Source organism: Gekko japonicus, unplaced genomic scaffold (assembly GCF_001447785.1).
Source record: "Gekko japonicus isolate JY-2015 unplaced genomic scaffold, Gekko_japonicus_V1.1 scaffold717, whole genome shotgun sequence".
Classification (NCBI taxonomy): domain Eukaryota; kingdom Metazoa; phylum Chordata; class Lepidosauria; order Squamata; family Gekkonidae; genus Gekko; species Gekko japonicus.
Window position 1 is genome coordinate 326,962 of NW_015164204.1, and position 23,732 is coordinate 350,693.

A 23,732-nucleotide genomic window follows, 5' to 3' on the forward strand; every position below is an offset into this window, starting at 1 on the left:
GCAGCAGTTCGTCCCGCATGCCGCACACCAGCCGGTCTCGTAGGGCCTCCTCTACGTTGGTAAAGTTGCACGGTCGGGCAGCTTTACGTAGAGCCGCTACAAACTCTGCCACGGTCTCGTTGGCCGCTTGGCTCCTTTTGTAGAACGCGTGCCGGCTTGCAATCTCCGATGGCTGCGGGGATAAGTGTGCCTTCAACTTGTCCGTCAGCTCTTTGAACGGCACAGTCCCTATGTCCACTGGCGCTACCAGGGACCTGGCGATATCAAACATGCTCTTACCACAAGAGCTCAGGAGAGTGGCACGCTTCTTCTCCTCCGTCGTGATATCGTTTGCTTCGAGGTGGAACCCGAACCTCAGCAGGTAGGCGTCCTAGTCCTCGGTCGTTGGTTCAAATGACTCGAACTTCGGGCTATTGGCCATAGCTGCAATCGCTGCCACCGGCTCTGGTGGTGCCTGTTGCTGCTCAGCCATGACGAGCTGCGGCTCGTGGTTGTCCGTCGTAGGGTCGGGACCAGCGGGGCTGCCTACCCGCACTAGTATCCCATCCTCGTCGCCAATTGTTAAGTCCGCACTTAACAAAGTAGTCAGAGAGTGATTTCAGCAAAACTCAGGTTTATTCAGCTCGACAATCAACTTCTCCAACACGGTACAACTCCTCATAGCCCGAACAGCTTGTCCATTTCAGCTGCTCGGTATTTAAACATTCCGGGCTAATGTAGCCACACCTACTATACAAGTTCCAACCTATCAGGTTGTTCGCATAATAGCCCAATCACAAACGTTCCCACCACAGACAGTTCAAATATGATTGGACACAATACTTTTCGGCGCGAATCTTAGCCGACGTCTGAAGCTTAGCATAGCTTCTCTATGGGACGATTCACACTTTGTCCCCATGCATTCAGGGCAGCATCTGAATACATTACACTCTGTATTCTTGGTGCTTGGTGGGCAACAGTGGGAGGGCTTCTGGATTCGGCCCCGCTAGTGGACCTCCTGATGGCACCTGGGTTTTGGCCACTGTGTGGCACAGAGTGTTGGACTGGATGGGCTACTGGCCTGATCCTACTTAGCTTCTCTTATGTTCTTATGTTGATCTTCAGTTTGCAAAAATGCAGTTTTAAAATTTTAAAACCCTCCTTGGATTCTTGCTTCATGAACAGAACATTTGGGAAAGAACTGGAGTACGCAACCCTGCCAACGGAGCCAAAGTTTACAGCTTAATCTTGGCCTTCTTGTTACTGACAAACTAGTCTCTTAAGGCCTTGGCAGGGGTGGGGGTTGAGAATGTGCTCCCCACTGAGATGGAATGGGCTAGAAATCTGTGGTGGCTCTCTGCCTGCTGTCCCCTGGGCAGTGTTCCAGTGCAAAGTTTTCTGTGATTGGAATGCTCATCCACATATTTCCTGCCGCTAATTGTGGAGAGATGGAGGGGAGAGCTCACTACAAAGTAAATCCTGGGGCCAGTCTTCAGGTCTTGCGCTCTTCGCTTGGGTCCTTTTGGTTGTCCTTAGTTGCTGGGTCAAGGACCTTCAGTGCAATGGAGGCGAAGTCTAAGGATTCCCTGCTGTCGCTAATTATGCAGGAATGGCCTGTCCTCTTGATGTGGGACTGTATATTGCACTCTGTTGCTATACAGTTGGAGGGGCTTACAGAATTATTAGGGTTGTTTCTACCTGCTTGTACAAGGCAGTGTACTATCAACTCAGGCACCTTAACAAAGAGAAGCCAATGGTTTGACTGTATATTGCCATGCTATTGTTGCTGTTTGCCATCAAGTCAGAGCTGACTTGGGGCGAACCCTGAGGGTTTTCAAGGCAAGGGCCACTCAGAGGTGGTTTGCCATTGCCTTCCTCCACTTCATGACTCTGGCATTCCTTGGTGGTCTCCCATCCAAATAATAGCCAACGCTGCTCAACTTCCAAGATCCGACAAGATCGGGTTAGCCTGGGGCCGTCCAGGTCAAGGCCCGTGAGGTTCCCATTAAAAAGTGGCAACAAGGGCACACTCCACTGGCCTTCCTGGTTTCATTCCCTCTGGGTGGCGGCGAAAACTTCCTGCTTCTAGCTAGCTAATTTTACTGCCAGCATTTTTTGTCTGGTGGGAGGCATGTGTCTCTTAAATCAGAGAGTTGTGTGTGTTGCTGGGCAGCTTTCAAATGTGTTGGAGGAAGATTGGGGGTCTCAGGTGGTGGGAAGAAGGGTCTTTAAACCCTTTATGCTGGCTGGTATCCAAACGGCTGTTTAGATTCACAAAAGAGATTTGTGCTCAGTTTTGCAATTTTTGATTTATAAAAAAATGCTTTGACCATCAGCTGCTTTTAACACAGGCGGCTTTTAAAGCGGCTTCAGTGTGGAAAGCATTGAGGTGGGGATTCCCTTGGGTGCTTGTTGCTCATTTCATAACTTTTTTTTTTGTCCACAGCTTAGTGTGCTTTGCAAAGAAAGCAGATTCACAAGGGCTAAATGGGTGCCCTCCTTGAAAGACCTTGGATGTCCCTTGAGCAATGCTCCCTCTAAGCTTTATTTATTTATTTATATTTACATTTATATCCCGCCCTCCCCGCCATTCGGCAGGCTCAGGGCGGCTAACAACATATATAAAAATACATTAAAATTCCATTAAAACTGTCAATCAATATAAAATCATACAACTTATATTAAAAGATGGGGAATCTTCCAATCTCAACTGTCAACTGAACACTGTCTTAGTGTAAAAACTCCACCCCCTACAGATGGATAACTCCAGAAGGACTTATCTTCAAATGGAGAAGCAGTGAAAGTTCTTCAGGCAGTTCTCTAGAAGATTCAGACTCCAATAAGGGAATGGCAGCTCCCAAATTATTGAAAGCCAGATTAACCTGTTTTTATAACTGGAGCACAGGGACCATCTTTGTCTTCAAAGCCCTCTGTGCGGACACATTTGAAGCCACCAGGAGTATTAACACAGTCTTCATTTTCTCTCACACACACGTTTTCAGGCAGGGCACATTCATTCACATCACATTGCCTGTTCCTGGTACTTTCCATTTTGCAACTTGACTGCACTGTTTATCTTAACCCCTGTAAAAAGGGGGGGGGGCATCATTTTCATTATTGAAGCAGAAGTCTGGTTTTTTAAAAAATAAATAAATGTAGAGGCTCTACTGCTGGCCCACTAACACGCAGTCCTACAAACGCCCAAGCCAGGTGCCCGCCTCATAGCTACCGCTGCCAACCAGTGCCCCGTTTCCCCTTCAGTCAGCTCCATCCCCTGCCCACCCCAACCGTGGAGTGGAGTCTTATGAGCAAAAATTCTACTTTGTGAGTTACTAGCATTAAAGTTGTGAGCGATTTGGCTACTGCATAAATTAGTTTGCTCTGGAGCCATCCTTCCTGAGCTAAGACAAAAATGTGTGAGCCAGAGGCTAAAAAACTGTGAGCTAACTCACACTAACTCAGCTTAGAGGGAACACTGCCCTTGAGTGATATGCCAGTCTAAATCATTTTTTTGCACAAGTGACATATGGAAAGGCTGGTTTTAAAGGGCGCCACTTCTCTGCTTGATGGGTCCCTCTTTCACTGGACAGCTCATGTTGGATGCTGCACCAACCTATGGTTAAGAAGTTTAGCTGTGGCTTGGTGTGATGCCCTAACTGCTGGTGGATCACAAATCCCAGTTTGTCCAAGGAGAATCAGGAAACACGGTTTGTGTTGCCCCAAGCAGAAAATGTCAATTAAAATTTTAACTCTTAAAAAAACCTCTGTAACATTGAAGGGGAAAAACGAAGATTTGCTGTGGTGTGTAAACCATAGTCGCAGCTGTTTTGCAGCCTCTAAAAGCCACTGCACCCAACAGATCTGTATTTAGATCTGTATTGTGGCTTTCTCTAAGTGTCTAGTAGCTCAAGGCATAGTTTAAGTCCTAATAAAGATTAAGATGGTGTGATATGATTTGTGTTTCGTGGCTGCCTTCAGTGAAAATGAGCACAAATCCTTAAACTTGCACCGTCCTTTCTTCCCCTCACACACAAATGTTAACATGGTTAGCCAGGAATTCCACAGATTGCAGAGGCCAAATTCAGGGTTTAACAAACCATACTTTGTTTCTTGATTGCAAGGAGGAGATTTTAACTACTGGGCACCCTTATTTGTAAGCAAGAAACAAACCAGAGTTTGAAGTGCCTGCTGTGGTGTATTGAACATTTGAACGCCTGAAGCTGCCTGAGCGGTCAGCAGCACTCGCTGCAAGCATGCATTTCTGGATCATATGTATCTGCCTTATTACCGAGTCAGATCCTTGGTCTATCCAGGTAACTTATGTCTCTTCTGATGGGCAGTGACTCCTCTGTCACAGATCTTTCATATGTAGGGTTGCCAAATGGGCCCAGGGGGCGGGGAATCCCCCGCTTCGGAGGCCCGATTTCCGCCGCGGTGGAATCGGGCCCTGGGGGGAACCCCGCCCCCGAAGCTGCGTCAACAGAGGTGACGCAGCCACATTGCTGACCAAATGGTTTTCCCCCCCGACGAGCTCGGCCACGCCCCCAACGTCAGCAACGTCGCAAGTCACTTCTGGTGACGTGCTGCCGGCGCATCCGTGCCCATCAAGACCTCCCGGATGTCGGCAAGGCTCCCCCGCTCCGAGGGGTGAGTCGACTTGGCAACCCTATTCATATGTACCTGATCCTTAACTGGAGGTACTGGGGAGTGAACCTGGGACCTTCTGTATGATGCTCCACTACTGATCCACAGCCAATCTTCAAAGTTCCTGGTTTACAGTTCTGGTCCACATGCAGGAAGAGGCATGTGAGCCTGAAGACTGACGCTTGTTTTGAGTGCTGTTAATACACAGTGTCAAACATAGGTTTTGAAAGATTCGATGTAAATTGTACAAATTAAATCTTAATGTAACGTCATTCTCAGCATTCCATAATGATCCTGGCCAGCCTATATCTGCAAGGGTTCCATTGTTGGGGAGGAATCCACAACTTTTGCCCAATGTCAACCAAAAGCTTCTTTTTTTAAAAAACCTGTTTATTAAGAGGAAGTATAAACATATCAAGAAATATAATAACTGCAAAACAGTATACAACTGTCCTGAAAATCCAATATTACAAGCCAACCAGTTAGTCATCAATACAGATTTTTACAACATACATCAACAGTCATAACTAACTAAGTTAGAACTAAATCCGATCACCTGTACATAGATGCTATGTGAGCTATGAATCCCATAGAATTGAGTCAAGTTTAAAAGATAACATCTTCAGGAGTCTGCTGCTCTGATTCACAAGAGGAGTCTCGACAGTAAGGTGGAGGTCCGGTTAAACTCAAAAGTGTAGCCATGTGTGATAACTCGTCCTAGAAGGAAGCACATTATTTTCAGCCATGAAGTCAAGTACAGGGAACCAGCTTCTTTGCAATGCCAGAGTCATTGTGCCCACCCTGCATTTGCGTTTACTAAGAATTGGAACCAAGGTTTCTGTTGCATTGGAGCCAGTTTTTGTTCTCTCCTATCTTTTGGTATTATGCTGTAAAATCCAGAACAAAAACCCAAAGTCTATGTGTGATACCTTTTGTTGGGGCCAGCCAAATGGAAACAAAGCATTGGGCAAGTTTTTGAGCTCACTAGAGCTCTTCATCAGTCTGGCTGTTACAAAATAAACAAGTGCTTCTTTTAAAAGAGGAAAAACCAATTTTTCGGGGCAAGATCTTGTGAGATTTTTTTTGCAATGCTATAAAGCCAGTGTAGCTGCAGCGTGCGATGACCTTGTGTAATTCAAGGCGAACTGACTTTTAATTTCTGATGTTTCAGGGGAAGGGTAATACCACAATGTGACTAAGGGGATATTGCAACACAAAGCTTGTAGTGATCAAAATCCTGCAGCGTTCTATCCTGTTTATTAGCAGTCAGGAAGCTGTGGGAGTGAAATTGTTCAGGGGTCTTATCATTCAGCCACCAGAAAGGCTTCCAAGCTACTTGTGGCATTTGTTCCGATCCTCAAAGCAGCAAGTTTTAAAATAGGCACAGCGAGAGGAAGAGAAGGCCAAAGGGAAGGCCAAGGGTGCAGTAATTCAAGAAAAGTCACAGCTGGTTCCTTTGGACAATCCTCAAACTGAGAACCAACTTCAGCCTCCTCAGACTATCCAATTAAGAGTGCCTGACAGTGTTAAGGCCTGCTGTGGGTAGCCCTGCTGACGATAGGAAAGATATTGTGCTGCAGTAGGGTAACTAACAATGGTGGAGGTAGTCGCAGGAGCAGAGGGCTACTGGTGGGCTGGGCTGCTGACCCCCACCGTGGCCACCACGGTGCCAGCTGATATGTTTCCTGGTGACCACTTGCTTTTTTCAGCAAAGGGAAGAGCCAGTCTTTTCTCTCTCTCATTGGAGCAGGAAGTTCTTCACAAAACTCCTGGAGACATCACCTTTGGGTACACAAGGAGCTCCCATTCAGAAACAGCTGCCCCTATTGTTAAGTCGACTACTTAACAAAGAGTCAGAGTCAGATTTCAGCAAGTGATTCAGCTTTATTGAGCAATGCGTAACACAACTAGAACAGAACAACCAGAACAGCTTTTGCATTGTAGCTGTGCTTCTATTAAACTCTCCCGGCTAATGTAGCCACGCCCTACTGTACATTACAACCAATAGGATTGTCAAGATAACGTCCAATCACAGACGCTCCCGCTCAGGGAACTGGATGGTAGGTGATTGGTTGGCTCTTCCTGGGCTACCAATAGGGATTGCAAGATTAGGATCCTTGCCCAGGATGAAGATTTACATGGTGTTTCAATGATTGAGTACAAAAACAGTTTTTCATTAACTTGAATACACCACACCTATCATAGAAGGATGCTTGGCCTGCAACCTCCCAGCCTTTTTTCAATCCTTCCTCCATGTCAGCCATTTTATTTTGTTCAGCCTTTCCTGGCAGCCATTTTGTGGTTGTTCCCACTCCTGTTTCTCAAGATTCCAAAAGTGCCCACAAGCTTGGACCCATGGTCTGGACTGACTGTGCTGGAAAAGAAGAGCTTCCAGAGGAGAAAATGCTGAGGAAATCTTAGTCTTTATTGTCTCAGAGTTGCTCCCAGAATCCCTGTGGGCCTGAATACTAATTTATATTACAATTACAGTTAGAAAGGCAGTCTCATTTCTGTGAGCATCCTGAAGAAGGCGTTTGACTTGAGCTACATTAACATTGGGTTTCTTTCTATGAAATACGTCAACATTTTCTTCTCTAAGTGACAGATGCTTTCCGTCTGCTGGTGGGCCCTGGAAGCCTGCTCAGTAGAGTATTTGAGATTTGATTTACAAACCACAAAAGTTTGGTTTCCGGCAGATTTTTTCCTTTGTTAGGTGACTCTGAGAAGCTGTCTTGGCTCATTTCCAAAGCTTAGAGTGAGTACTCTTTTTTTAGGCTTCAGATTGATGCTCTAAATCTAAAAGCTAAATAAAACACAGAGAAAAGGTGACTCATGGCAAAAACAAAAGTCTAAGATAGAATACTTGAATCCATACGTCATCAGCAGTTAAAAGTATGCAAACAGAGCTGAAAACATGAGAGGCAAAATCTACATTGTATTAAATTCTGCTGGTGAGAATCAAAGGCTTAACAGGAGCATTTCTTAGCTCTCTTGGGAAGGCCAAGACTGCCTGCCTGATGTCTCTCCTTTTGGATGGAACGCTGCGACCAAGGGGTCGCCACCAAAAAAGACCTGTCTGATGTTACCTTGCTTCAGAAGGTGGTAACAGTTGAAGAAAGGCCTCCGGATCTTAATCTGCAGAGGGAATGTATGTAGAAGAAGGTGCTCTTTCAAATATCTGGACCTGAGCCATTGTGGGGTTTAAAGGTCACCACCACTTGAGGTCCCGTCATGCTCTCCCTTCTACTAAAAAAGGCTAGCACCTGCAGGTAGAAATTGAATGCATGTGAACGAATTATCCAGGAGCTGCCTGTTCTCTCTAAGTTGTATGAGAAGATAAATCCCACAGAAGTCAGTAGAGTCTAGCTGCAAGTTAATTTGCAAGTCCAGCTCTGTAGTGAAAGACACGGATCTTCTTTAAATATTCCCCCAAAAAATCTTAACTGGACCAAAGAACCATAATACAAATAGCTAAATCTCTGTCCTCTGCTAAGAAAATACAGGCTTAGACAATGTCTTGTGTATAATTTTCTCTGACAACCTCTGACCCGTTTCATTGTCTGATACACTAGGATGAAAGATATATGTAGAGATATAATTTTAGGTAATTAATTAACAGTGTTTGTTCTGGCTTGTGGGCCATAATGAAGATTGACTAATTGATTGACTTCACTGGGTCGGCTATCCCACCAATGACAGCGTTTTTTTCAGAAGTATTTACTAATGTACTCCCAGGTTGTTCTGTTCTGTAGCTTGCCATGTGTCTTAACTTCCAGTGGTAATATGCAGCTGGGAGCTGGGAGGGAGATATTTTTGCACTCAGCTCCTGTGCTACAAATGAACTCTGACTAGTCCATTAACCCGCTCGTTGCTTTGAATTGGGGATCAAGGATCTAGTGTGGAACAATCTTCTGAGGCAAATTGAAACAGGTGCCTTGGAGAGGGTTCACACTCTGTGCCTGTGGTTCCCTTTTCTTACTCCTGGCTCATACTCGTTTGCTGAAGTGTCCTCGCTCAGGGCCTGGTCTGAAGACTTGCGTTGCATCACTGTCACCACCACAACTTCTCAGGCAAGCCTACCTCCTGTTTATATCCTACAAGAATGACAGTGGCTGCCTGCAGGCAGGAAGTCACTGTGGTTTAGTCCAGTTCAGCAAGCTAGTGTCTTTTCAAACTCCAAGCACTCTCCTGTGGCTCATTTTATGCAGTTCATCTGGATTCCTGGAAGTCTCTTCTGGCTTGGTAGGACTAAGAAGGGGAGGGAGTGCAGCTCACTGGTAGAGAACATAAGAAGAGCCCCACTGGATCAGATCAGTGGTCCATCTAGTTCAGCACCCTGTCTCACACAGTGGTCAACCACTTACTCTGGGGAGCGAACAACAGGCTGTAAAGGCCAAAGCCTTCCCCTTGTGTTGCCCTCTGGCACAGGTATTCATATAGGTTTCTTGCCTCTAAACGTGGAGGATCCTTTTAATCACCATGGCTAGTAGCCACAGACCTAACCTCCATAAATCTATCTGATCTCCTTTGGTGTAGTGGTTAAATGCGCGGACTCTAATCTGGGAGAACCGGGTTTGATTCTCCACTCCTCCACTTGCACCTGCTGGATGACCTTGGGCAAGCCGTAGTTCTGATAAGAGCTGTTCTTGAAAAAGAGCAGTTTATGTCAAGAGCTCTCTCAGCCCCACCTACCTCACAGGGTGTCGGTTGTGGGGAGGGGAAGGGAAAGGAGATTGTAAGCTGCTCTGAGACTCCTTTGGGTAGTGAAGGGCGGGGTATAAATCCAATCTCCTCTTCTTCTTATAAGTACTCAGAACATCTGCTTGGCATGCTGAAAGCCCAAGGTTCAGTCCCCAGCATCTTCAGTTGGGGTAGGGCGTTCAGGTAGTGGGCGATGTGACAGGCCTCTGCCTGAGACTCTGAGACTCTCAAGTGGATAGTACTGACCTTGGCGATTCAGCAAAAGGCTGTGTCATGCGTTCATGTGTCATATATAGCTGTTGCTTCCTCCTTCATGCCTCCTGCAACTTTAGATAACTTTCCTGCCTTGTCCCAAGAGCTCCTGGCAGATGGCAAGGATATTCTTAATGACATGTAATTTTGCTTGGAGCTTAACTAAGCCAAGAAGCATGCCGTCTAGCTAGCTTCATGTCTGGGAAAGGATTCAGATTTCGAATTTCCTTGTCCAGACCCAGCTCACTACACCAGCACAAAGACCCCGTGCTCTAGTGTTCCTGCCACACCTTGCTTGTACAGACTTTGCTGTGCCAACTGTTTAGAGCAGTGTTCCCCTAGACATATTTTTCTCCCCAAGCATAGATTGTTGGTTCAGCCTCCAGGCCCTGGGAATCGAAAACAAGCCCCATCGCTCTTGGCAGCATTCTTTTTCTCTGCACAGGAAGCCGTAAGAGATATTTCTATGATCGCACAGCAAACAGGAAGACGGCAAGCTGCAGGCGGGCCAGTCCTTGCTGGGCTGTAGCTGTTCCCCTGGCATTTGGCCAGACTGTCCGCAGGCAGCTTGAGGAAGGCATCCACAGTGACTCTTCTGTTTAGGCTGGGTGCTTTGTGGGAGGAGGGCTCAATCTAGGATGCAACCCTCCCCAATGGCTTTCAGCATTGCATCCAAGTGACAATACCTCTATTCTGTGTTGTGATGCAAGTATCTGTCCAGCTAGTAGCAGGAGTTGCAGATGTTAATATCCCCAGTGTGTGTAGGATTGAGCTGTAAATTCACAATTACTTCCTCCATTCCTTGAGACAGCTGTTTCTCTTATGCTGCTCCCAACCATTGAAACGTTTTACCCACCCACCCCGTGTCCATCTCGTTCCTCAAATACTGGTGTCGGCAGGGGCTTGATAAAATCTCTTCTCTTTGTTCGTTCCTAAACTGATTTCCCTTCCAGGCTCGCAAAGGCTGGGTTTTCAGTTTCTTGCCTTGGGGGGGGGGGGGGGGGGCGGGATCACTTTTGCCCTGTTCATCTTTCATTTCTCAACATAAGGGCTGCTTTTTTTGTGTGTCCATGTGACACCTACCATCAAAGAGAAAACATGACTCACAACCGGGAAATGGCATTCCTAATTCTGCATTAAGTCTTGCATAGGTCATGGCTTTATTCAGGCGTTACACAAGATACCCTGATCTAAAAACAAAACATAAAAACAAGCACATAAAAAACCCCGTGAAGATATGCATTTTTCAAACCAGAAACATATAGGCCAGTTGCTGTCCGATAAATGGCTGCCGTTGCAGATGTTTACCCAGGTCTTTTTAACCCAGATCTTCAACCTTTTGATCAAAGGCTGCAAGGTTTTTTCTTTACACATGAAAGTGCTACCAAGACAGTACCCAGCTGCAGGTGTATGTGTTTGTGCCACAGATCTCCGAGATCTTAGTCTGATGCTCTAACCACTACACCGCACTATCTCTTAATAGAATATAGGCTAGGGAAAGCACCCAAGATGAAGTTGACACTAGGCAGCACAGAGAAAACCTCAATGAAATAAAAAGCTTTTTTAAAACAAAAGGCCTAGAACAGGTTTTTTGCTCTTGCAGTCTTTCCCCGCATTTTCTAGAGGATGTACAAACTACTCTGCAGCAGCCATTGAGCTACTGGTAGCTCACGAGCTACCTGTTGGAGACCCCTGACATAATCTTTGCAAGGAAATAAATGTATACTTTGCAAGAATGAAAGGGGGAGCAGGGATCACTGTAAACCGGCATATAGAAAATAGCTCCAGTGTGCAGTAAAACAGTGATCCCCAACATGGTGCCCACCAATGTGATTGCTGGTGCCCACTTGCCTTTTTTCCAAAGCAAAGAACTAAGCCTGGCTTTCCTCCACTTCACTGGAGCGGGAGATTCTTCAGAAGAGCCCAGGAGGCATCACCTTCATGACTGCTGGGAGCGCCCGCTCAGAAACAGCTGCCTCTAACTGCCAGAGGACGTTTGGCTTGGAAACTGCCAACACTCTGCAGAACCACCCAATGTCTTGAGATTAGACCTAGGGCCCTGTGGCAGCCATCACGTGATTTGTCCCATGCCACCTCACGGCAGCCATTTTGTTGTACTGCCCACTTTGTGTCCTCAAAATTATAAAAGTGCCCATAGGCTCAACAAGGCTGAGGACGCCAGGTTTAGTGATCGGCCTAGAACAGGGGAGACCCAGGTTTCAATCCCCACACAGCCATCAAGCTCACTGGGTGTCTTTGAACCGGTTTGAGCCATTTTGGTGTAGTGGTTAAGTGGGCGGAGAGCCGGGTTTGATTCCCCGCGCCGCCACTTGCACCTGCTGGATGACCTTGGGCAAGCCATAGTTCCAGCACAGCTGTTCTTGAAAAAGAGCAGTTTCTGTCAGAGCTCTCTCAGCCCCACCCACCTCACAAAGTTTCTATTATGGGGAGGGGAAGGGAAAGGAGTTTGTAAGCTGCTCAGACTCCTTTGGGTAGTGAAGGGCAGAGTATAAATCCAGTCCTCTTCTCTTCTCTTCTACTTTCAGCCTATCTGGTCTTACAGGGTTGTCATGAAGATAAAATGGAGGTGACGAGAATCACTGTGTTCTCCCTGGAATCTAAGGAATCTATACTTGCTTGAGATCCTGGCCTAGGGTCTCCCTTTGTTTCTTTGTGGAGTGGTCTTGAGCTTCCCAGCTCCTATTTCAGAATTTTGCGTTGTCTCTGTGATGCCTGCTTCAGCTTGTGTTTCTTACTCGGAAGACTCGACCCATTAAATGCTGGTGATTTCATCTCTGACAGGCAGTTTCCAGCCTAGCTCCATGCTTCTTATTCCTTTTGCTTCTTGGAGAACAGCGTAGACTTGGCCTTGGGATTCCCCAATAACCGAGGTGCTAAGTTGGTTGTCTGGACTGGAGGTGTGTGTACCGGCAGAGCTGTGACCCGGCTTGTCCTTTATTGACTGAGCAAAAGCCTCAGAACAGGAATGCGTCTGCCTGAGCCCTTCTGTGCACCGGATCAGCAGGTTTCAGGGCCTGGGCTCAGGGGCATGCGTCTTGGTAACCAGGAGATCGGAGTCTCAAAACATCTCTGCAGCTCATGTGTGGTAAAACAGCAGTCAGAGTTTCTGTGACACATCCTCCCGTTCCCCATAAGTTTGCAATGAAAAGTAACCTGGGTCTTCCCCCTTTGTCTATTGCTCCTGTTCCCTCTCCCACATTTAGTTGTGGGGAAGCATTACCCTTCCTTCTGAGTTTTGGGGGCTGCCTGTAGCCCTGTTTGCAAATTATAGTGAACACCCATGCAATTCATGTATAGTGTACACTTGGCTTTTGTTTCTACCCTTATTGAGTAATTCTCATGTTACAGCCAGCACATGTACAGCTGAATGTGTGATTTTTAAACCCCATATTTATCCAGTTCAGTTTGAGTTCTGGTCCCTGGCTTCCTTTGTAAAGTGAATGTGCTCTGGTGCTCTTTCTTACAAAGAGGTGTTACACAGGCAGGTGGTATACATGTTCACTGTAACATGCGAAAAGGGCCACAGGGACAATGTGTTGAGTGGAGAGACAAAAGTGGGTGGATTTCATTGATATATTTGGGATTTTTTTGGCTGCTATGCTTGATAGCTTGTCTCACCTGGTTCAATCATCCGCAATTCAGGTTTCTCTATTTAAGATATTTACATCCCTGTCTTTCTCCTGAGCTTCTTTTAATATGTTGTAGCTTTCTCAGGGCTGCATCTTGCAGTATAGAGCAGCCTGCCCTCATGTGGGCCTTGGTTGTATAATGGTAGTTCTGCTTTTTCTAGCCTTCAGCAGACACTGGTGCGCTACCTGGAAAATTCTCTCTTTTGCATCTGCTGCCATGTCCTGGATTAAAGAAATCCCGCAGTTGATCTCCTCGTGTTTTGATTCTAGAAACTTTTTTTTTTTAAGTTTATTTCAAAATTCAGGGCTTTCCACCAGCATGAGTGCTTAGTCATTCACCTCCTCACCCTGCAACAGATCCACTAGAATAGCACTGATCACTGTGGATCTCACAGCATCCTTATTGATGCAAGCTACAGCTAATACCAGGATCTGGACTGCGGGAACTGCTCATGCACAGTAGCTGCAGGGGATATGCTGGAAGTGAAGGCCCAGAGACTGACTCTGCTGAAGACCTCTGCAGTGACTGTGGTAGTTATGGGGGGGGGAGCAATCAAGATGGGGGGGAGAGGCTTCTATAAAGACATCCCCCGCCCAAAGAAACGGAGTATGTGATCCTGGTCTTAGACTGTCAGGGCCACAGCAAAAAGAAAGAGAGAGAGAGGTTTTTTTAAAAAAAATATTCCTAAAGATAATCTTGTGGGTGTCATTTAGGCATCCAGTGAAAACGATTGATAGGTTCAAGGCTAAGATGAGGATATATTGCTCCAAAGCACATAACCTAATAGACGGCATTTGCTAGCAACAGGTTCAGTGATGCTCTGGGAGCTGCTCCACTAATCTGAAGCCTTGCTGGCCATGATACTTAGAGTGGCTTTTAGTCTGTAGTTGCCACATGGGGGGGGACAAGGACGAGGCTTTCCTTTGGTCATCACTGGGGGACCTGCCTGCCTTCTGTGGGAGTGACCCAGGATTAGAGGACCTCTTGGGCTGATTCAACAAGCCAGTGCTTAATGCCTTCTTGGAGATCATGTTTCTCCCCTAGATTTGGGTGTGTGTGTTGTGTGTCATGACTGATACAGCTGGTGTGAGTCTTTGAGTGTCTTCTCATTACCTCCTTTTGTGTTCGTTCTTCCAGTTTCATTACACACGATGTAATTAAGGCTTCCACTGCTATTAATCTACCATTCTCACATTTCGATTTTGTGTGCTGTTTGAAAGACCACTGTTATGGGTTCCAAAACAGAAGGACTGGATATTCCAAGAGTAGCTGACATGGCTACACTTTTTGAGTATAGGGAGCTCTGGAGTCCCCAGTATACTTGGACTTCCTAAAAATCACAAATATGTTACTGCCTTTGTGCTGCTGGAGTCCACACACTCAAATCTAGGCATTACGACTGATTGGAGTTCGAAAACTTCCAAACCCAGGAAGTCTTTGTTCACATTGTGCTTGAGAAGAGGAGGAGGAGGAATAAACTCCTTTCCCTTCCCCTCACTACAACAGACACCCTGTGAGGTAGGTGGGGTGAGAGAGCTCTTGACAGAAACTGCTCTTTTTCGAGAACAGCTGTGCCAAAACTACGGCTTGCCCACGGTCATCCAGCCAGGTGCAAGTGGAGGAGTGGGGAATCAAACCCGGTTCTCCCAGATTAGAGCCAGCGCACTTGACCGCTACACCAAACTGGGTGTGGGCAAGAATGACAGCAGGTCAAGCCAAAATCTCTGTATGCATCCAAGGACTGACTCGCTGGGATGCTTAGTTTCCAGGACAACCTGCTCCTTGTACATCATCTGCAGCCTGTGAAATGTTTGTTTCATGATTTTTTTTTCCAGAGAAGCTCTACAATTCCAAGGGCCCCGAGCTGAGGCGCTCCCTCTTCTCGTTGAAACAGCTTTTCCAGGTACGTGCTTTCTTTCCCAATTCTGTCTATGCCCCATTGCCTGTCTGCACAGCACGTTGGTGATGCATTCATATACAGCCTACCTACACTCCTCGATATATCGTTGACTTAAGCGCACTGTTCTCTGTGGTTAGCCTAAAGCACACAGGAAATGGTCTTCTGGTACCTGACCCCTGGTCTGTCAAGGTCAGACTTCTCTACTGGGACCAGCAGGCTGTCAGGGTTGGGCCCCACCCTGACACAGCCAGCACCCCAGGGTCTCAGGCAGGCAGAGGCCTTTCATATTGCTTCCTATTTGATCCTTTTAACTGGAGGTGCCGGGGATTGAATCTGGGACCTTCTGAGTGCCAAGCAAGTGCTTTAACACTGAGCCGCAGCCCCTTTCCTCCAGCAGACATACCAGGGTCATCAAATGGCCAGTTTGGTATAGTGGTTAAGTGCGCGGACTCTAATCTGGGAGAACCGGGTTTGATTTCCCACTCCTCCACTTGCACCTGCTGGATGACCTTGGGCAAGCCATAGTTCTGATAAGAGCTGTCCTTGAAAAAGAGCAGTTTCTGTCAGAGCTCTTTCAGCCCCACCTACTTCACAGGGTGTCTGTTGTGGAGAGGGGAAGGGAAAGGAGTTTATAAGCCGCTCTCAGACTCCCTTGGGTAGTAAAGGGCAGGGTATAAATCCCATATTTCTCTTCAACTTCTCTCTACCTTCAAGCCCCTTTTCCTCCTCATCACCTTTGATTCTGAAGCTCTCTGGCTTTTCTCAAGATACTGGATTGTTCATGTCAATGGGCAGGAACGATATACGCAAGGGATATTAGGATGTCTGCGGACATAGCAGCATTTTTGGGAGGAGGGTGTAGTGTTAAGTGCCCTCCTTGCCTGACAGGAGAGAATGAAGATTCCCAGTCACTTCCCACAATTAGAAAAGGCACCTTTAGACATGTCTCTGCTACTTTGACATATTTATTGTTTTGCAACAGTTGACCTTATAACCTTAACTTGTTATTTAGTGTCACTTTGCATATCTGTATCGTCATCATGTTGCATGTTAATTTGCTGTTCATTCTCTGGCTATACGTTTGAACCCTTTTTTGCCATTCTATGTATTTGATAAAGTGTGTGTGCACACGAAAGCTCATCTTCCTTATAAATAAAAGCCAAATGGTGGTGGCACTTCTCTAGAACATTCCACACGCTCCAAAATCAGTTCGCTCTCTGATCTGTCATTCAGAGGGTCTCCCTATCCACTGGCTGTTTTGCCTGAGTCCTGCCTCCAACATTCTAAACATTTTGCTGTTCCTCTCCCCCCCAATAGCCAGTCAGAACACAGAGGTTATTTGCATATGCAGCCTCTTTGGCCTCTGCCTCGGAACACAGAGGTCGTTTGCATATGCGACTTGATTGGCTTTTGCCTCTAACATTCTAAACAGTTTTGCTGTTCTGAGGTAAAATGTGTCCAATCTCCAGGTGAGGGCTGGAGATCACTCAGAATTACAACTGCTTTCCAGATGGCAGAGATCAGTTCCCCTGGAGAAAATGGTGGACTCTGTGTCCTTATATGCTGCTGAGGTGGCCCCCATATGACAGCCAATGTGACGTAGCAGTCAGGGCTTCAGAGCACGGGAGAGGCTGCAGGTGTGTGGGGGGAGGAAAGCTGAAGAGTGAGGGGGAAATAAAGGTAGGTTGATGATTGGCTGGGAAATAGGGTTGCCAACTCCAGGTGGGAAATTCCTGGAGATATGAGGGATGGAGCCTGGAGAGGATGAGGTTTCAGGAGGCGTGGGACCTCGGACAGGTACAAAGCCATAGACTCCACCCTCCAAACCAACCATTCCCTTCTGGGGAACCATCGTTGCCAATCTCCAGGTGAAGGCTGGAGATCACTCAAAATTACAACTGTTCTTTAGGTAGCAGAGATCAGTTCCTCTGGAGAAAATGGTGGACTCAGTGTCATTATACCCTGCTGAGGTCGCCACAGCAAATTGACACTGAGTGTCCAAGGCCGGGGCACCCGCCCAGAGCCTCTTTCTAGAGGCCGTTGTATTTATTTCCACAACGGGCCTTTTTCCTAGTACCTTGAATAAACCTTTGTTGGTCTTAAAGGTGCCATTGGACTCTGAATTTGTTGTACTGCTTCAGACCAACATGGCTGACCAACTGGATCTAGGAACGATATATATAAGGGATGGAGCTGGCAATCCTCACCAGCAATAGCAGGGGCTGGCAGCAGTTTAAGGCCCCCTGGGACACACCCACAATTGAACTGTGCTCTGGGACACAGCTTGCAACCAGCTATGTCTTCACATTGACCCCAGGGCCTTGCCACTTGGCCTGCTGGGATGCCTTATCTGAGCATGCACCAACCAAGGGACAGAACGGCTTTCAGGGGTCAAACTAGGGTTGCCAGGTTCCCTCACCATCATGGTAGGGGGATTTGGGGGGTGTTATGGGGTGGGTGGGACATCATCAGGGGATGTCCCAGCATGATGACGTCACCTGGAAGTGATGTCATCACGTCGGCGCCATTGCACACAATTGCAGCCCCCAAAAGCGGGGAAATCCCTACTGGGACCTGGGGTCTGGCAACTGTAGTTCAGACAGAAGATATTTTATCTTCTGCATTCTTTTGCAGGAGGATAAAGACCTGGTGCCTGAGTTTGTGAATTTAGAAGGGCTGACATGCCTCATCACAGTGGGAGCTGAAGCAGACCAGAATTACCAGAACTATATCCTGAGAGGTGAGTGACAAGGGGTGAGCAGACCTGCCCCGCAGCAGGGAGAATTGGAGCTGTGGTATGTCTGGGATCTCCCCTCCAAAGGGGTCACGGATTCAGTGCTATTCTTAGCTACACATCGGGATCCTAGCAGCCTGAATAGTCCAGACTAGCCTGAACTTGTCAGACCTTGGAAGCGAAGCAACATTGGCTGTGGTTAGGACTTGGATGGGAGATCACCAAGGAAGACTAGGGTTGCTATGCAGAGGAAAGCAATGGCAAACCACCTCTGCTCATCTCTTGCCTGGAAGGACTGGCTTAAACTGGTTATGACTTGACGACACTTAATTATTATTATTATTGTCGTCGTCATTAAGATCCTCTTTCCAAGCCGTGATCCCCACGGCCCCTGTCTGCATAGACAGGAAGTGACAAGAGACGGGGCTTTTTCAGTGGTAGCACCTTGCCTTTGAAATGCCCTTCCATTTAACGATTGCCTGGTGCCTATCATAATGTCCTTTAGCCACCAGGCCAAAACATTTCTGTGTACGCAGGCTTTTAAATACAGGGGTCCATCTTTTTTTAAAACTGTTTTTATGATCTGTTTCTAAACCGTAGATTGTTTTACGAATATTCTAGCCAACTGTATGTAGTTTTTATGCCCCTGGCTTATGATTCATGGCTTGTAATAACACTGGTAATTCTTATGTTGTTGTTATGGTTTTATCGTATTGTTCTTACTTTGAGTGCCTAGAGCAGTTCCCTGGAGACAGGCAGCACACATGTTTTCTAAATAAATAACTGGCAAAACAGGGCAAGGTATAGTAGAGATTTGTGGGTAGTGTGGCATCCCCGTGTGGCATCTGGCTCTTGCGCAGTATATGCAGGGCCGGCCCCAGCTTATTTTGCACCCTAGGCGAGGATCCCTTCTGCCCCCCCCCCCGGTGTGCCCACCAATTTTCAAAAATAAATGCATTTTAGGAAGAATGAAAAACACAAATAATAAAGAAACTCCCAGAGTATGGGGCCGGGTTCAGTTTGGCGCCCCTAAGGGCCGTCCTGCTCTAGGCGACTGCCTAGTTCGCCTAGTGAGTGAGCCGGCCCTGAGTATATGGTGGTTTTCAAGTGGAAATGGAAAGGGGAAGGTTCAGGTGTAAATCTGGTGTGTTTCGACCTCTCTGCTTCTGGATCAAACGAGGCAGGCAAAATTAACAGGCACATGAACACATGAAACCGCCTTATACTGAATCAGACCCTTGGTCCATCAAAGTCAGTATTGTCTGTTCAGACTGGCAGCAGCTCTCCGAGGTCTCAGGCGAAGGTCTTTCACATCTCCTCCTGCCAGATCCTTTCAACTAGAGATGTTGGGGTTTGGACCTGGGACCTTCTGCATGCCAAGCAGATGCTCTGCCACTGAGTCCCTCCCAAATAGTCAGCAATATTGACTGAGGCAAAACATTGCAGGCCTTATTCTTTTCTGGGTCTGCTTTGGTATCCCTAGATTTTCCTGCCTTTACGAGGCTCTTGGTGGTCAGACTTCAACTAATGGGGGGAAGACTCATTAATATGTGTGGACAGGGAGAAGTTTAAAAGAAAAGATGTTTTTATTTTGATGGTTTTGGTGCTTGTTTGGGGGGGGGGGCATCACCACGCAACGTCCCCAACGTGCTGACATCACGTGGAAGTGATGTCATGGTGTCGGGCAGGGGTCATTTCATAGAAAAAGAGCTAGGGGAACTCATTAGCATAACTCATTAGCATATGCCACACCCCCTGACATCACCGGAAGTGTGTCATAAGGCCACACACCCAGCCCCCAACGGTCCCGGCTGCCACCGCCGGCCTTGCAGCTCCACTGCCGAGCCCCATGAGGGGCCCGGCGGTGGACCTGCAAGGCCGGCGGGAGTGCAAGGAAGCCCTGCGAAGGCCCTCCCTGGCCCCAGGCAGGCAGGGGTGGGGAGAGGCAGGGAGGAAGCAACTTACCCTCCCTCTTTTCCTGCCTCCTCCTGGCTATAAATGTCACTAAAGCAAATCATTCCTACCTGCTGCTTTCCCTGTGAAGTCAGTGGTAAAGAAGTCCCCATTGTCTGAAAAAAGCCCCAAGGCCTGCATTCTCTGGGTGGAGTCTGATGCTCTCTCACTCTGGCGGATCCTGTGGCTCTTCCTTTTGTGCTGATGCCGGCACCCTCCACCCGAGGTGCATACTGGGTCTCTAGCGATGTATTTTGGCTATGCTTTCACTCTTTCTCTCCCCCAGCTCTCAGTCAGATCATGCTCTTTGTGGATGGGATGATGGGAGTGATAAACCACAACCAGACAGTGCAGTGGCTCTACACGCTTTGCGGGAGCTTGGTGAGTACACCCCTAAGTGGCTGTGGAGGGGAAGGTGCTCCCCCCTTCACTTTCCCCTGCCAGCAGAGACTTAGGATGCTGAGAGCCAGCTTGGCCCAAAGCAAAATCCAGAAACAAAAAGCCACGTTATACTCGGACTGGCCAAAGTGACACAAAAGAGTGCCAGCTTCTAAGCTCACCAGAGCTCTTCATCAGAAGGGATTGGTGGTGGAGAGAAAAATTCATCTGTCAAGCTGTGCTGCTGAGGCTTATTTGCATCCCAGAGGGTGTCTGGAGGATGATTGGCTGACTTCAGTCGGCACAGGGGTGTGGCTAGCTGGCACTGGGTTGTGCCCCTGGCACACTGGGGAAAAGAAACAAAATGGAGGATGGAAAGTACAAAAATACACTGAAAATAAAAGCCAGCCATTGGTTTCTGTGCCACGTTGTTGAGGATCATCCCACACACACACACACTGACACCGGTGCCCAGGAATCCTTTTTGCTATGGTGGCCCACAAGAGAAAGAGAGCGCCCCTGAATGCCTTGCCTGGGTTGTCTCTGGACCACGGTTTAGCCCAAAGGTTTCCCTGTGGCAGATTGAGTGGCCCCAGATCCATTTTTGTCTTAGAATCAGTTGAGGATCTGTGCCTTGGGCTTTGCTGCAGAAAACTCTCCTTGGCTGAAACTCATTGCACTCTCAAAACATCTTCTAGGAGCTGCTGGAGAGTTTCGGAGGCTGAGAAGTGGCAGAAACAGAGTCAAGCCCAGGGCTGCACCTGCAAAAAAATACTGATTTTGTTGTTTTTTAAACTGGCTGTTCTGCATAGGGGGGTGGGGGGAGAAGGAGGTCTCCTCTTTGCAGCATGAATTTGGCCTGGAGATTAAGGGTTATCTTTTTGATGACAAAGAAGTCCTAAAGTCAAAACTTTAAAGAGGTCTTTTGCTGTCCCTGTCAGTGGCCTGAACAGCTGCTCTGTGGCATGAACTGACTGTGGAACTCCTTGGCGTAAAACTGATGCCGTGGGCTTCTCTCCTCTCCCTAGTACCGCCTCGTGGTCAAGAGTGCCCTGAAGCTGCTGCTTGTCTTTGTGGAATATTCAGAATCCAACGCCCAGCTGTTGATCCAAGCCATTGTAGCAGCGGAACAGGTCAGAGGTGAGGGTGCCAATCTTGCGCTTTAAGGGGGTGGCGGGGGCTTTAGCCCTCAGACGGGCTGGAATTGCAACGGAGAGAGTGCTGTGGTTTTCATCAGCCCTGGTGGCATTAAGAACAGAGTAAGCAAAACGCACGAAGGGTCAGTGTCTCTCAGTCAGAAAATCGTTTCCTGTGGCGGTATAGCCTGGAATGCCAGATACTAAGAACACCATCACATTCTGTTTGGGACATTCTTGGGAAGCAGAGTCAGGGCACTTTTATTTGATAGCGAGAAGGCACTTCCCACACTTTGTCCCCACTTGGCAGAGTCGCAGGGTCTCAGTGCAGAGGACCTGGCTGCGCCATTGTTGCAAGCAGGGGATACCAGGGAAGCTCTCTGTAGGCTGCCACCGCTCTGGTGCGGGCCTCCTCGGGAGGGCCCAGAGCACCCACCCGACCCCTTATGTCCACTCCTTCCTCAGTAGGTTTTACTTTATACGTGACTGAATGAGGCGTGAGGACCAAGGCAGAATAATAAACGATTTTATTTAAGAGGTCTAGTAATAAACTGATTTTTAAATAATATGTAGAATAATGAGATCAGTAAAGTCAGGTGAACAAGCAGAACGCCCTAACGTGTCCATCTGGACTGTTCCTAGCCGGCCAGTGGGGAGCCCTGCCCTCAGAGAGCCCCGTCACACCCGACATACCTGGCGTGATGATGTCACCTGGAGGTGACATCACCGCACCAGGCACGTCGTGCAGGGAACACTCTAGCATTTGGCTAAGAACTCTGTAGTGACCAGATGCTAGAGTGTCCACTGCACGACGTGCCCAGTGCAATGACATCACTTGCAGGTGACATCATGGTGCCAGAAGATTCAGGAACCCAGGCTGGAGCTCCCCCGCCAGCAGCCAAACAAGACCTGGCAACCCTCTCTCTTGGTGACTGGCTTCAAGCTGACTCACCCCTTCTGGATGAGGGGATCCCTCTGTCTGCAGCAGCCTTCCCTCAACTCTGCTCCCTAGGAGTGAACCCCCTCCCACTTTGGGCAAGGCCTTCTATGACTTTTTCCCCAGGCACCACCTCTCCCTTCTCAACTGGGGCAAGTTCTCCCTCCAAATTCCCTGTTAACCAGTCACAGGTTCCAAAGGCGACCTGGGAAATGTGGGCCCAGTAGTTACTCTACGCAGGCCCAGGCTCGTAACAGCCATAAAGGTGGATCTTCCTGTGACAGGAGAGAGAGATCTGACTCACACACCTCTGCCCAGGACTGCAGGTTGGGAACAGCAGCAGCTGAGCTGCCGCAAGCTTCCTGGGGCCTCAGTGCCTGGCCACTGGGGTGGGAGGAGAAACAGTGGAAGGAGAGGATTGGGTCTCACTATCTGTCAGTGGAATGCAGTGGCTGTCATGGATCTTCCGCACTTTTCCTCCCCTCTCTCAGTCCTCTTCTACCACAAGAATAGGGTCAACATCCTGGCCTGGAGATCTCCTGCTGCTCTAGCTATCCATGTTCTCTCCCTGTTGCCCCACAGGTGGCTTTCCATGGTCCCAGCTTGTGTCGATCCTGGAGCAGAACAGTGGAGCCGATACGGAGCTCCAGGTGTTTGCCATGACACTCATCAACAAGGTGACTCTCAGGGGCCGAGGGCACACGCCTGGCTCCTTTATATGGCTGGGCAGTGCTGGGTGGGACGTGGCCGTCGTGCCCTGACCGCGGCGCCCTCTTAATGTCGTGCAGACACTGGCTGCCCTCCCGGACCAGGACTCCTTCTATGACATGACGGACTGCCTGGAGCAGCAGGGAATGGAGCGGATCATCCAGCAGCATGTCAGCAACAAGGGCACGGACCCGGACTTGAAGCAGCAGTTTGTCGTCTACGAGGTTCGCCCGCTTCTCATTCCCGTTGTCATTCCTGCCACCTGAGGTGTATTGCCCCCAAGCTCCTTGTGCGAATGGAAGCGAGCAAATGTCAAAACTCCAGAAGGGGATTTACAACTGTCAGAGATCTTTTTCTCGGGAGTGAGGTGTGTGTGTTTCCCATTGCCTTGCCGCAGATCTCATCATTGCAGCATGTCTTGTTTCCTGCCTTGCAGAATGCTCTCAAGTACGAGGACGGAGTGGAAGAGTCGCCGTCCGGCCTGCGCAAGGAGCGGAGGAAAGGGGAGGAGAGTCGGAGGGGGCGGCGGTCCATGGGGTACATCATGGCCCAAGAGGAGAGCCCGGGGGTCCGAGCAGCCGAAGAACTTCAGCCCAGCCCTGCTCAGGATCTGAGCCTGGACGTGAAGAGCAATGGCCAGTGAGTTGGGTGGGACCCAGGGGAGGTGGTTATGCTGAAATCCCACTTTGGGGATGGGCCGTGGCTCAGTTGCTTGCAGAAGGTCCCAGGTTCAGTCCCCCACATCTCCAGTTTAAAGGC

General features: G+C 48.2%; 1 protein-coding gene across 1 annotated transcript in view; it reads left to right on the forward strand.

Moving 5' to 3' along the window:
* The window catches only part of FHOD1 (formin homology 2 domain containing 1), an 82,824-nt gene that overhangs the window by 32,951 nt on the left and 26,141 nt on the right, over window positions 1-23,732 (forward strand). Inside the window, 7 exon segments of the mRNA XM_015408404.1 lie at window positions 15,063-15,130; window positions 17,762-17,867; window positions 20,101-20,195; window positions 21,221-21,332; window positions 22,848-22,942; window positions 23,054-23,197; window positions 23,410-23,612. Coding sequence (XP_015263890.1) covers window positions 15,063-15,130; window positions 17,762-17,867; window positions 20,101-20,195; window positions 21,221-21,332; window positions 22,848-22,942; window positions 23,054-23,197; window positions 23,410-23,612 — 823 coding nt within the window.